This window comes from Malus domestica, chromosome 10 (genome assembly GCF_042453785.1).
Source record: "Malus domestica chromosome 10, GDT2T_hap1".
NCBI classification, from domain to species: domain Eukaryota; kingdom Viridiplantae; phylum Streptophyta; class Magnoliopsida; order Rosales; family Rosaceae; genus Malus; species Malus domestica.
In genome coordinates this window covers 28,931,048-28,945,946 of record NC_091670.1, presented here as the reverse complement: position 1 = coordinate 28,945,946, position 14,899 = coordinate 28,931,048, and the positions used below count along the sequence as shown (strand labels likewise).

Below are 14,899 nucleotides of genomic sequence, written 5' to 3'. Positions count from 1 at the left end.
TTATAAGTCGAAAGATTTCCAACAGCATAAAAGACTAGTAGTTAATACAATAAAAGCATCTGCCTTTTATCAGATGATAAAAACACAGTTTACATCTCAAATTTTCTCCCCCGAAAAGCTAGGATAAGGTATTCGCCCTTGAATCGTCATAAATGTGAATCCAATGAGTCAATAACAATGGATTTTTGATTTCTAGAGTAGAACTACCACGATCACTCTCGTGTCATGAGTGTTACGAGCCCTTTTACTTCCAAGTCACCGAGAAGGGGCTTTTAACCCGGTTCAAGCCATTGTTAGAATTCACCCATGTCAGCTGCCCTTGTGCAAAGCTCATCCTCCCTTTTTCTGTTCTCTTCCTTGATATAAACCGTACCCTGTAACTCAAACTCTGATTGATGTCTGTGAACCTTAGCATTTGAGGTTTAACTCTCACTTTTACTTCCTTGGATGCCAGTACTTCCAGCTTGTAAATGGAATTAGGACTCCCGACGTTTGTTACTCGCCTTCTGATCATTTTGCTTCTCGTACCATGTTTGAAAATTACTGAAATGGAGGGGTAATTGAGGCTGAAACCCCTGTTCATCTTCAAAAGTTCACGGCAGCTAACGTTCTGGTGAGTGATAGTAAGAATTTCTGATTTTGTGTATCCAAGAGTGCATAAATGCGTGACATAATCCTGCGGACTGATGTCATAAATCAACCCGGGATCAATGGCTCTTTCGGGGTTGATATGTCCAGCACCAATTGCAAAAACTCCAGCTGGTTTGTCTCCATCCATTATCGGTTTTCCTGAATGGTCAGTTACCTCAGCAGTTGTCATAACGGCAGATTTAATGGCTGCAGGGCTCCATTTGGGATGAGCTGAGCGTATAAGAGCAGCAATTCCACTGGCATGAGGACAGGCCATTGATGTCCCCGACATGATAGTAAAATTCACTCTTCTAGAATCTTCTGGAAGGCCGGTGGGGCCTAAGTTTTGAGGCCAAGCAGCAATGATGTTGACCCCGGGAGCAATCACATCCGGTTTGAGGATTGTAGGGTTTGAATAGCTCGGTCCTCTAGCGGAGAATTGAGCTACTGCTGGTGCTCTGGATTTTCCTATAACTGTACCTCCGAATACAATTCTAGCTGTCGGTCTCCTAGTAGAGTTTATGTAAGCCATCAAGTGAACTGATTCTTTGAAGCCAATGAGAGTTGCAGGCAAGACATGGACATCGGCGGAGTTTTCCTCTAGGTTTATCGCTGTGTTTGCCAAAATCATTGCAGCACCCCCAGCTTTCTTCACCACTTCGCCTTTCTCCGCCCTTCCATTGACACCTCGGTCACAAACCACAATTTTTCCGCGGACTTTTGCTCGTGGAAGTGACCCTTTGAAGCAATATTCACTTCCACTATTCTCACTTGTCACATAAACCAGTTCAAGCTCTTTCCCTGCTCTCTTAAGATGGTTTCCCTGGTACAAAGATTCTCCATAGAGGTACTTTCCGTTCCCCATTTGAACTATGGCTGGAAATGTTCGGTCTATTGTGCTTGCACCAACGGTAGTGATCCAAGGAGCTTCATTGGCAACTGAACTTTGGATTGGACCATTGTTGCCTGCTGCACACACAACTGAAATTCCATGCTCCACTGCTCGAAAACTTCCAATTGCAATGCTGTCGTCATAAAGTGGAATGGGGAACCCACCTAAAGAGAGGGAGAGAATGTCTACTCCATCTTTAATTGCAACATCCATTGCAGCTAGGATATCAGAGCTATAACATCCGTTGAGCCAGCAGACTTTGTACACCGCTATATGCGCTCCCGGGGCCATTCCGCGAGCCACACCATCTGCATTGCCGAAAACACTTGCCATTGGGACAGTAGCGCCCCCTGCTGTTGATGATGTGTGAGTTCCATGCCCGTGAGAATCACGTGGTGACACATACTCACGACCTCCATCTGGTGTGTATGAAGCTACGCGATGGCCTTCAGTGAAGAACCTGGCGCCAATGAGTTTTCGGTTGCAATTTGAAGTATTGAAGTTCTGCCCTTCTTGACAAATTCCTCTCCATTTCTTGGGAACTGCTGGCATTCCACGATCATCGAAGCTTGGACTCTCAGGCCAAACTCCAGTATCAAGCACCCCAATGATCGTGCCTCTACCAAACGCAGATTTGTACCAAGCACCTTCACTTGAAGCGCCAAGTCCCAAGAATTTGTAAGAATAAGTGGTGTGGATTTGGAGCCGATGGTCAGGCCTAATTGCAATGACATCCGGCAGCAATTTCAAGGACTCAAGCTCCAACTCAGATAGCTGAGCAGCGAATCCTTCCATGGCAGAATGGTAAGAGTAGAGAAGCCGCAAAGAAGCGTCTTCTTCGGAGGACATTGTTTGTTCAAGAAATGAGAGATGCCACCTCGGCTTAGAAGCAAAAGAGGAGCTGGTCACACCTTGAGGGTTGAGCTGAACAATGTAAGTTTGGAGAGTGTTTGCACGAATCGAAACCAAGCAAACGAAGAGAATGGAAACAAAAAGACGGGTTTTGAATGCTTCGAGTTCCATGGTTGAAGGTTAAGATCACAACGGAGGTTAGGCTGCTGAAAGTGCATGATTTTGAGGAAGAATTGATGGGGTATTTGAAGGAGTTTGGGGGAGGATTCAAAAAAAATAAAGAAGAGAGCTCTGAGTTGAAATACAAAACTCGTGAAATTTAAGAGCTCTGCATCACGAGGATCCTTAGTAGTGGTGAAGAGTGGAGAGATTGAGCTTGAGCTAAAAGCTTTTCACGGGATGTTATGGTTAAGATTTATTTCATTTATTACCATGGAAGGCAGTTACGTTAAAAGCAATTCTATGAATCTTTGTTTCTCAGTTTGGTGCTTGGATTTCATAGAATATTATCAGTTGGCCTTTCAATGCTGATCTCCCTTCATGCTGCTCTGCATTTACCAACGCGCTCTCTTGCCTCTACTTTGGTCTCCCTGGCTCCGTTCCCACATGCAGCATGTGCATTGCTGCTAGTTTGAACAAGCGGAAATTCGAAATGAGGACATCTTATATTTACTTTTAGCATTGGAAAGAGAAGTACTACTAAATTAAAAACTCGTGCATCACAATAAAACAATATGAAATAGTAATATAAATAACAAAAAAAAAAAAAAAAAAAAAAGACTACTCACTGTTACTTCGGAGCCTAGCGGCTATGTGAATAACATGTCCCTTCTGTCTTGGGTTCGAAGGTTCACAATAAACAATTACCTTATTTTATGAAAAAATACTTGTCAGTGCCACCAAATTTCTACTTATTTATGATACTGCCAACAAGTTTCAACTTAACTATGATACTGCCATTACCTCCCAAATTCAAAATATATTTACAATACTGCCACTGCTCTAGTTTTTATCCTTATTATTAATAAAAGTTCATTAATGCTTTTGAATAAAAAAAATTTGTGTGAAGCCATTTTCGTTAAAAATTCCTAAAATTGTAACACCAGTCAATTTAACTAATCTCCCAAATGGGGCACTGCAAATGGGGCACTGCAAAGAAATAGATCCAAGAGCCAAGACCAATACGAAGGTTCTTAATCTTGGCTCAAGCTCAATCATGATCATTAGGATTGGTCCTATTTTTGTCCAACGCAACAATGACTTGAACTGTTAAAGTTTTAGTACTTCAGGTATACTGAAAAATTGAAATGTTGTGTCTGTTTCTAAAAGTGATCCAAACATGAGGGCTTTATATTGTAATTTCCTTCAACGGGTGGGCGGATTTGAGTTAGACTACACAATAACCCAATCATAATCATTAGGTCTTCAAACTGACCAGTCGAACCTGAGATCTCGCAAGCGTTCCCATTTATAAGTGTATTATAATTAACTTAAAGGGAAATTAGCCTCTTGGCACACACGTGTGGCAATTGACTCTTTTGATTTTTTATTTGAAAAAGCAAAAAACAGAAAAACAAAGAGGGAAATTAGCCTCTTGGCACACGCGTGGCAATTGACTATTTTGATTTTTTATTTGAAAAAGCAAAAAACAGAAAAACAAAGTAATATATATATATATAATTTTTTTTTTAAATAAAGTTAGTTTTTTTTAAATTTTTTTTTTTGTGAATTTCTATTTTATTTGAAAATTTAATGAGAGAGGGCAATTTTGGAATTATAAATGTTTCACCAAATTTGTCTTCTCCCTTCATACATACAGAATATAAGATAACCAAAAATAAAAAATAAAAAATCGTAGTTAACAAAGGCCTTCTCACCAGTTTTCGGGGAAAAGTGGTGATTTGGATCGTTCACCTCCTCACCAAAATAAAACAAAACAAAACAAAACAAAAACAAAAAAAAAACAAAAAACCCTAGTTAAAGAAGGATATATAGTATTTCCAACAACAAAACACAAGGGATCTAGTACGGCTGGTTCAATTGCTTCAGAACAGAGAGATCGTTTTCGTGCACGGTTTGAATGCAAAACCCTAGTGTTCTTTACTAGGTCAAAGTCGAACCCTAGTGGTTTTATTCTTTTTTACTACATAAAAATATGGAAGAAATTGGTGGTGGGTCGGTGGCAAAGAAGATCATGTTCTTGAGGAGGGCGCTGACGGAGGAGTTGGCAGATGAGCGAAGTAATCACGAGCGGTTGGTGATCGCAGTCCATGCCGTGCTCTTAGAGTCTGGTTTCGTCCCAATCGATCCGATTTCAGGCAAGCAAACCGATGATCAGGACCGTCCTCATCTGTTGGATAAATGGTCAACACTGGATCAAAGTCAGACGATGTGGGTGTACTACACTCTCCCTCAGATTTTGCAAAACTGGACCAATATTGAAAAGTCTAAAGGTTGGACCATTACTGGAAATTATAACGTGATTGAAGGAGGAGGAGGAATTCAGTTGATGATTCAGAGTAGGGGTAATTTTGTCAATGTCTATCCGTCTTTGTCCGGTTACCGATTAGGGCTTTACTCACCTATCCATCACCTATGTTTGGATGAGCAAAGGTTTTGCCCCGCGATTGAATTTCTTTGGGCTAATAGGGATGTGGATCTTGGAGATAGGGATTTGCATCAGTACCAGTCCCCTGAAAAAGAAATTTTGGAATTGTGGAAGATTTGCAGGGATGAGATTGTACTGCCTTTTCTGATTGAGCTTTGCCCGATGGCGGGTTTGCCGGCTCCAACGGTGTTTATGGACCTTCTGCCGGAGATAAAAAGGAAGATTTTCGAGTCACTTTCTGGTGTTGACATTTTAAAAGTGCCAGGTGTTTGTAAGAAGCTGAGAAATCTTGTTAATGATGATCAAGAGTTCTGGAAGCACAAGTTTCGTTCGAGAGTTGAAGGCTGAGATAATATTGCGTACACCGTACGAAGGTGCAACGCTTACTCAAGTGTTAATTTCATGAATGTTAGATTTTCATTAGTGAAGGCGAAAGCAGAAGAATTTTGTCTTTGTTCTACAATTTCATTCTTATCTAAAGACAAATTGGAGCAGCTAACAAGTATTTTACATGGATAAGTTTGTTTTTATTACTGTACAATTTTCTAAGAGTTTCATCTCAATTTATTTACCATGTGGGAGTCACAGGTGAACCGCTACTCCTACTGTTAATTAGCAAGTAGGAGGTGTTCTATTTTTGTGGCTCGGATACTTGTGTAACCTGAGTGTTAGCTCCAAGAGAGTTTGTTGAGTCCATGAAAGCAGGAGGTGGAGGGAAGAAGGTGGTGGAACTACGCCTCATGATTGTTAGGATTAGGAATATATATTATATACAACATGTTTCCTTGTACAATAGGTAATTCTGCAATCCAAGGATTGCAATCGTAAATACAAAATCAAATACAATCAAGGAAAACTTTGGATGTGGTTCCTAGCTATGAATATTCTTTGACTAAAACATTGTTGGTTTTCAATTTTTGATCGAAGTCCCTGAAATTAATGTGATAATTTATTTCTATGTATGTTACCATATTTTTTTAAATTAAAAATTGAAATTTATAGTTCTTTATATTAATGAGATTTTAAATAAAAAACCATAATTTGTGGGATTAAAAATATTAAAATAAATTATACTATTGTGTGTGTGTGTGTACATATATACATGGGTACATTCATCAAAATTAACCAAAAAATTATTGTACCAAAACATGGGTACATTCTTCAAAATCACAAAAAAGAAAAGAAAAAAAAAGAAGATATTAGGTTAATAACATTAGTAAATTTATTCGATTAAACTTGACATGGATACATTCTCAAATCAAAGAAAAAAGAATGTACCCATAGAAGTTTAAAAATTGAATAGATTTTATATAAAAAAAGGGTACATTTTAAATATAACAAATTGGTATATTTAAGAATGATACATTTTAAGATTAAAAATTTGAAAAAAATTACATGAATGGGTACATATAAGATTAAAAAATTGAAAACATTTTTTAAAAAAGTTAATGGGTATTTTTTTTTATTTTGAAAATGTTTTGAATTGAAAATTAGTTAGGAGTTTAATAAAGGTGTGAGTATTAAAATTATAAATAAATTATTAATTTTTATTAAAAAAAATTATGTAACTGATATGTAAATTGATTATTATATTAATGCTAGAGACTTGGATCAAAATCTGAAAACTAATAAGGTTTTAGCCAATGAACATTAGTAACTGGAGACCGGATACTAATTTTTCCTACAATCAATCACATTAAAACTTCCTAACTAAGAACATTGATTTTCTAACACTCCGCCTCAAGTTGGAGAGTGGAGGTCAAGAATTCCCAACTTGCGTGTCATAACGGAGAACTTTTCCTTGCCCAACGGCTTTGTAAAAACTTCTGCTAGCTATTGCGAAGATGCTATATGTCGAGTATAGTGGTCGTGTCATCAATTATCTTGTCTCAAATAAAGTGGCAATCCATCTCAATATGTCGTGTCTTCTCATGAAAAGCTGGATTTGCTACTATATATAAAGTCTTTTGATTATCACAAAATAAAAGTGAAGCTTCTAAATGAGACAATCATAAATCTTCCAATAAAAATCTCAGCCAAGTGACGTCATAACAAGTACCTTCCATCACCTATACTCAGCTCGGCAAAGTATAAAGAAACGGTCTTCTGTCTCTTTGTGCACCAAGAGATGAGAGAATTACACAAAAAAGCACAATGCCCTGTGGTTGAATGACGAGTCATGGGGGCAACTAGGCCAATCTGAATCACAATAAAGGTCGTACCCAGTGCACAAGGCTCCTGCTTTACGCAGGGTCTGGGAGAGGTGAATGTCGGCTAGCCTTACCCCCATTTATGGAGAGGCTGCTTCCAAGTCTCGAACCTGAGACCTACCGCTCATGGGCGAAGACACTTGCCCATGTAAGTAACCAAATTTAATTTATTATCAGACCCAAAAAAAAATCCTTGCCTAGGAGTAGATTTAAGGTATCAGACAACCCAGAGAGCCGCATCCATGTGAGGTTGTTGTGGTTCATGCATAAAACAGCTAAGAACATGTAAGGAATAAGTGATGTCTGGACAGGTGATAGTGAGATAAACTAGCCGGCCCACCAAACGCTAATATTGGGCAAGATCCTTGAGCAATTCGCTTTTATCTGAAAGTTTGACATCTTCCATTAGGAACTCCACTGGTCTAGCTCCCCAAAAAACCTTGATCTCTCAGTATTTCAAGTGCATATTTGCATTGTGAAATTTAGATGCCCCCTTTGGAACAAGAAACTTCAATCCCCAAGAAATATTTTAAATTTCTCAAATCTTTAGTGCGAAAATGAGTATGAAGGAAGTCTTTGAGAGAGTTTATTGCACCAACATTGTTGCTTGTATTTACAATATTGTCAACATATATCAATAAGGCTGTGTAAGACTTTCCGGAACTACAGGTGAAAAGTGAATAATCGGCCTTAAATTGGGTGAAGCCAATGGCAATAATGGCTTCGGTGAATTTGCCGAGTCATTGCCTTGAAGCTTGTTTTAAGCCGTAAAGTGACTTGTTGAGGCTAACCACAAGATTATCCTCCTATCTCCGAATACTAAGAGGAAGGGACATTTAAATTTCTCCATCTAAGTTGCCATGGAAAAAACATTGTTGACATCAAGTTGTTGAAGAGACCACTTTTAACTGGCAGCAATAGCAAGAAGGCAACGAACGAAGATCATCTTAGTAGTGGGAGAAAAAGTGTCATAATAGTCAATGCCTTTGGTCTAATTAAAACCCTTGGTGACTAAACGAGCTTTATGTCGTTCGATGGAACCATCTACCCAATGTATAATTGGATCAGGATACCACATGTGGAAGTGAATATTGAAAAAACTATGTTTGATTGCTATATTTAATTATCACATAAAAAATACAAGAAATATTTTATGCAATTAAATACCAAATGGTCAATTGCAAATCCTTTAGCAAACACATTACTAATGAGTGTGGACTAGAAAAACTTGAAATTTGAGATCGAGTCTAATATTTGATACTATGTCCTTAAGACAAAGATTGCTTCTCACTAGTTCTTTAAATTTAAAGTTTGCATTGTCAAATGTGTCTTAAGATACAGTGACCTATCACTTTACAAAAGAAGCACTCCAATCCTCTAAATACGGCGAACCAGATAGTGTTTGAACTCTCTCAATACATACTTTAATTACTAAGTAAGAGAACGCACTCTATCTTTAACTATTGAACTAAAATTCCACGGTTAGAATTCATCCTTGAACAGCTGACTTAATATCCTTTATATAGGCATTGTCATGCCTTTGCATGAACCAATATGCCTTTTTATGAGAAGGCAGAATAGATGCGACCCTTTCATTCAAAGAGATTATAAGTACCCGATTTAATACCGTTTGGAAGAAAAATGATTCCCTCTAATTAATTTCCATTCACGTAATAAAATAATATTAATATTAATATTAAATTCTAAGTTCAATATTACTATTGATTTTCCAACTTGAACTCATTCCATACAAGTCTTTCTCTAAACAAAAGATCTTCAAAATTAGATGCTCAACATTAAACCCAGAGTCTACAAATCAAAGCCAAAAATAAATAAACAAAGCCCTTCTACAATACTGATAAGGTACCTAATCTCAAAGTACTAAAAACCAGCAAATTTAAATAAAAAAAACCAGCAAATTAAAATGGACTATGTATATGTCATGTTTGAATGGAGCTCCTAATCGAACAAATTGAAAAGTCCCTCGTCATCACTTTCTTCCTTGGCTTCTTCCTTCTTCTCCTCTGGTGGAGGAGCAGCAGCAGCTGGGGCGGCAGCTGCACCGACAGCTGGGGCAGCAGCGGCTACTGCAGCGCCGCCACCAACGCCAACATTGAGGATAAGATCGTCAATGTCTCTCTTCTCAGCAAGCTTGGCGAACAAGCCAGGCCAGTAAGACTCAACAGGGACATTGGCAGCTTTTGCCAATGTTACAATCTTCTCAGAAGTGACGGGGATGCCTTCGTCATGGAGGATTAGAATGGCGTAACTGCAAGCAAGCTCTGAAGCCGACATAGTTTTTTTTACCGAAATTAGGGGCAAGAGATATCTGAGATTGAGGGGTCTCTTCTAGGGTTGTCAAGCTAAATCTCTATTGAACAACAAAATGCATGTATTTATAGATGGAGATGAAAGCTTTGAAGTTTTAGGGATATTCCTAATCCTTGTTTCTTCCTTCTTTATCTGATAGTCTTTTTAATTGTTAAGCATTGTTAAGGGTTGCCGTTATTTATGTTGCTGAATAAGTACTGTTGTCCTTTTCTTATGGGACTTCGTTATTTGTTGCCTAGTCTGTAGGGATATCCCATTATCTGTGGAATCTGTTAGTCATGGAACAAGTTGTTCCAAGATACTTAAGCTGTTTCATTTCAACCAGTCAAATTTATCTTTTTCTTTTATAGAGGAGGATTTTTTAGACGAGATTAAATAGTTGTGTTCAAGGCATTGACTTTTCTCCGAAGCTCTGAATGGAGGGACCATTCCATCCAGAAACCCCATGTATGTCCCCTCTCTACCAAACTTTATTCATAATAAGAGAAGAAAAGATACTAAGTGGACTAAGCCAAAACCCACGCAACAAAATAAATCAGTGAAAACAATAAGTAGGACAAGAAGACAAATCTTGTCAATGAGCAGACGCCTCAAATAATAGACTCATAGACCACCAATAAGCACATATCGCATATACAAACGAAGCTAACAAATTAGTACCCCAGCTATCTTCTTTACAAATATGTGTGCGGATAAAACTCATCCAAAGAAGACGTCATAAGCAATTCTTTTAGAGAAAAACTAATTACAAAAGCTTCAAAACTTTGAGTTTTAACAAAAAACCATTATATAACTTTATTTTATAATAAGGACAAGAGAAAAACAAAAAACAAAAATATCTAACTAAATGCGCGTGCAAAGAGCACCCAACCAATCATTCAGTTGCATAACCCTTGAACATAATCCAAGCATATTTTATTCCTCTAAAATTAAAATTTCAAATTGAAGTGGGTCCTTTCGATTCAGAACCACATATGGAGCAATATGGTTGGGAAGGAGTCGGTCAGATGTGCTTTGGGATGGTTGGGGGTAGAGGTGGGGCAACATCGTTGGACTCATCGCCTATTTTTCTAGTAATGGTATTGAGCTATTAGCCATGCATGACTTTAATGGTGTGGACGTTGATCTCTATCATGCTTTTGTTTTTTTCTTTTTTTAATCTTTTTATTGCTCTCTGGTGAAAGAACTTGAAAATCTGGGACAAGCATCTACCGTTAGGTTTCATAAACAGTGTAATATCGTTAAGTTTCATAAACAGTTTTGTACCGTTAAGTTTCATAAACAGTGTAGTACCGTTAAGTTTCATAAACAATGTAGTAAGTTTCATAAACAGTGTAGTATCATTAAATTTCATAAATAGTATAGTAAGTTTCATTAACAGTTTGTGTGAGCAGCACGTGGGTCCGTGCATCAGTTTTTTTTTAATATTAAAATTATGTATTTTCATTAAAATTAAAGTTTTTTTGTCCTTTTTTTTAATTTAAGAGTTTTTAATTAAAATTTAAGTCTTTTTCATTCAATAAAATTTTAACATAATTTTTTATTAGAGAACTTTCATGGTTTTTTTAACCACTTATACGTAGCAGTGCAGGAGAGAGAGTTACTGTAGAGACAGAGGGAGTGAGGAAGGGGAAGAAGGTTCTCGGAAGGAGAAATGGTCAGGGAAGAAGACGAAGGGTTTGAGAGAGTTAGGGACTAAGGTCTGGGGTTTTATAGCGGGATGAGATGACGGACGAGTTTGACGGCGCCGTTTGGTTTGAGTGAGAATTTAAATTTTGAAAAGCGGGCCTGTAACATTGGGAGCCAGAAGTCTGCGACCTCTGCATTCATGATAGGGACATGAGTTTATGTAAGCGGTTGATATGGTTAGTTATGTGCAAGGAAGAAAATATCGGAAATATCGGTAGTCCGAAAACACGGAAATATCGATGGAAATATCGGGATAATATCGATATCGATAAAAATTACATGGAAACCACGGAAATTGTAAGAAAAACTTAGAAATTTTTATTGAAACTTTGCAGGATGTTTATTTAGTCAATTATCTATTAGTTTATCACAAAAAATTGGAAGGAAATGCATTGCATGATGGATTTAACTGATTTAAGTTGATTATATAGCGAGCTGGCAAACATTGTGAATGTAGAAAATATGTAGTAATTAATGAAAGAAGTTTAAACACACCATAATCATTTATATATAATGAATTAGTACAATATTTTACACGTTATACATTGCATGGTAAGATACATGAGTGACTTAGTACCACATAGAGTTCCTATGAGGTTCAAAATTTTCACTATCTTTATCATCTCTATTTGTAGAGTAAGTGTATTGTGAAGAGTAGTCAGCAACCATGGCAATGGTTTTCAAGAACCAAAACCCAAAAGTCAATAGGAAACCGAATACTTCGGTATTTTTCGGGATTACCAAACAAATGGGATTTGGAAACCAATCCCATATCGAAAATTTCGGTATTTTTCGGGATGGGATTCCCGAACTTCAGGATGGTTTTGGTTTGGGATTTTTCGGTTTGGGTTTGGGACTTTTTCGATTTGGTTTGGGATTTTCGGGAATTTTTTCCAGCCCTACCATGTAAGTGACCAAATAAAAAATAGAAAAATTAAAAACCACATGCCATTGACTAAGTAATTAATTGACACAATTTAAAATATAATACCACAAAAAATTTGGAATATGTGCAAATTTGTTTCTTGTAAAAAGAATTCAAAACAAACAATATATATAAATATAGTAGCATATTATCACAACAACATAAGTGATATGGTGGTTAAGGCATTAAGAGTCAAATGGGAGGGGGTTCAAATCCCTTTAGTCTCAAAATTGAGACTTTTCAGAAAATTTTAAGAATTTTTGGATGTCATATCGCGATATTATCGATAATATCGCGATATTTTGACGAAAACTCATTGGATACTTGTTAAAATATCGGTAACTCAAAAAAACGAGCCGATATTTTCGATATTTAAATCCTTGGTTATGTGGGAGTCATTTTGATTGACAGTTTCGATGATAGGGTATACGGAGGGATTGGTGTGGTTGCAGAGATGCGGTGTTAACGCTTGAGAAACGACTGCCGAGATTGTGATCTACGAGCTAAGGTGGATGAAAACTCATTGGATACTTGTTAAAATATCGGTAACTCAAAAAAACGAGCCGATATTTTCGATATTTAAATCCTTGGTTATGTGGGAGTCATTTTGATTGACAGTTTCGATGATAGGGTATACGGAGGGATTGGTGTGGTTGCAGAGATGCGGTGTTAACGCTTGAGAAACGACTGCCGAGATTGTGATCTACGAGCTAAGGTGGATGACGGTTACGCGCCAACGGTAGTGTGGGGTAAATGCAAGGAAGAAATATCGGTAATATCGGAAATATCGGTAGTTCGAAAACACGGAAATATCGATGGAAATATCGGGATAATATCGATATCGATAAAAATTACATGGAAACCACGGAAATTGTAAGAAAAACTTGGAAATTTTTATTGAAACTTTGCAGGATGTTTATTTAGTCAATTATCTATTAGTTTATCACAAAAAATTGGAAGGAAATGCATTGCTTGATAGATTTAACATTATCAAGTTGATTATATAGCGAGCTGACAAACATTGTGAGTAGAAAATCTGTAGTAATTAATGAAAGATGTCTAAACACACTATAATCATTTATATATAATGAATTAGTACAATATTTTACACTTTATACATTGCATTTTTTGTTCTTCTCTGACAGAATTTGGTCTTCACGTGGAGAAGAAGATAAAGTAAGCAGATTTTTTGGTTCTTCTCTGACAGAATATTTGGTTCTTCTGAGCAAAGTCACTTCCAATTCTTTCATACAAAACCGTGTGCCACACACACACCCTCAAAGTTTTTTTCTTTTTCTCTCGGATAACACACACACACAAAACCGTGTGCCACACACACACACACACACACAGGCACACACACACCCTCAATGTTTTTTTTTTCTCTCTCGGATAACACACACGCACACACAATCTCTCGATCCTTCTCCCTCATTCCACACACACACACGCACACACACCCTCCCTCTCCTTGTTTCTTCTCCAATTCTCCCCCCATCTCTTTTCTGCATATCTCCTTCCCAGAGGAGACAAACACACACACACACCCCACTTCCCCGTGTTTCCCCCTTCCCCAATCCCTCGAACCTTCTCCCTTATTCCTCCTTGTTTCTTCTCCCCCAATTTCTGCAACTCTCCTTCCCGGAGCACAGCCACACCACACCCACACGAAGCGAAGGATCCATCAAACCCGAGCGGGTTTTGGGATCCGGAGAGAAGCGGAGGCAGCGGACACCGGACGATGGACCGGAACTCATCGTAGTCGTCGGTGAGGAGGACGACGTTGTCCCAGCCATCTTGGATTCGTGAGGAAGATGACGTTCCCAGGCTCCTACTTCTCTTCTTCTCGGCATGTAATTTCATTTTTGTACAGAATTCGAATTTTCTGCATGTAATTTCATTTTTGTACTGAATTCGAATTTAGGGATTTAGGAATTAGGGATTCAGTTAATTTGCTTTGAATTCGAATTTGGGGATTTAGGGATTTGGTTAATTTGCTTTGAATTCGAATTTGGGGATTTAGGGATTCGGTTTTGCTCCGGCGTTCTTCTCCGATTAGCACAGTGCCAAAATATCCCGATAGTTTCGAAAATATCGCGATATTTTGACGAAAACCATTTGGATAGTTAAAAAAATATCGGACCCCAAAAAAAACGATAATATCGGCGAAATATCACCGATATTATCGATTTTTTCTTCCTAATAAATGGGATGTTGGAATTGGTTTGGATGAGAGCACATATAGGGGTGGGCATAAAAACCATCAAACTGCAAAACCGCATCGAACCGTATGAAAAAAAACCGAAAAGAACCGTGTTGACCAGAAAAGTCAACTTTGAGTCAAAAACCGAACCGGACCGTTCAAACTGGTTTCGGTTCCCGTTTCGAATGAACAGGAACCGGCCGGAACCAAACCGAACCGTTTTATTAATAATAAATAAATAAATTATATATATACACACACATGTCATGGTATAATAGGTTGAAAAATTAGTTTCACCAAGTTGCAAAGCAATGGATCTCATTCCAATTAGGGCTCACTCACACACATGTCACCGAACCGTTTTATTCTTTTGTTTTATTGTTAGAATATGCTGTAAGTTTTGTATTCAGGTTTTATACGGCTTTGCTTATGTGGATTTCAAATTCATTGGATCAGTTTGTGGATCAATTTCAATAAGTATGTGAATGACAAAGGCATTTGCATTAAAAAAGATATGTATTGTATGTAACTTTATATAAACAGTTTTAGAAGATGTATT

At 37.6% G+C, this 14,899-nt stretch overlaps 3 protein-coding genes across 3 annotated transcripts; 1 reads left to right on the top strand and 2 right to left on the bottom strand.

Moving 5' to 3' along the window:
• On the bottom strand, window positions 1-3,161 carry LOC103445470 (subtilisin-like protease SBT1.2). The gene has a single exon (XM_008384488.4). It carries the CDS (start codon window positions 2,543-2,545, stop codon window positions 245-247), a length of 2,301 nt encoding a protein of 766 aa, XP_008382710.3. The 5' UTR covers window positions 2,546-3,161; the 3' UTR covers window positions 1-244.
• A 1,368-nt stretch (window positions 3,162-4,529) lies between these two features.
• Window positions 4,530-5,330, top strand: LOC103445570 (putative F-box protein At1g23770). Its single transcript, XM_008384582.3, has one exon. It carries the CDS (start codon window positions 4,530-4,532, stop codon window positions 5,328-5,330), a length of 801 nt encoding a protein of 266 aa, XP_008382804.3.
• Window positions 5,331-8,888: 3,558 nt separating this feature from the next.
• LOC103422214 (large ribosomal subunit protein P1-like) lies at window positions 8,889-9,652 on the bottom strand. Its single transcript, XM_008360255.4, has one exon. The coding sequence runs from the start codon at window positions 9,485-9,487 to the stop codon at window positions 9,152-9,154; it is 336 nt and encodes a 111-aa protein (XP_008358477.3). The 5' UTR covers window positions 9,488-9,652; the 3' UTR covers window positions 8,889-9,151.
• Between the last annotated feature and the right edge of the window lie 5,247 nt (window positions 9,653-14,899).

What these genes read in the sequence shown, in the direction of transcription:
- LOC103445470 (XM_008384488.4), bottom strand. Translation starts at nt 2,545, where the DNA reads ATGGAACTCGAAGCATTCAAAACCCGTCTTTTTGTTTCCATTCTCTTC.
- LOC103445570 (XM_008384582.3), top strand. Translation starts at nt 4,530, where the DNA reads ATGGAAGAAATTGGTGGTGGGTCGGTGGCAAAGAAGATCATGTTCTTG.
- LOC103422214 (XM_008360255.4), bottom strand. Translation starts at nt 9,487, where the DNA reads ATGTCGGCTTCAGAGCTTGCTTGCAGTTACGCCATTCTAATCCTCCAT.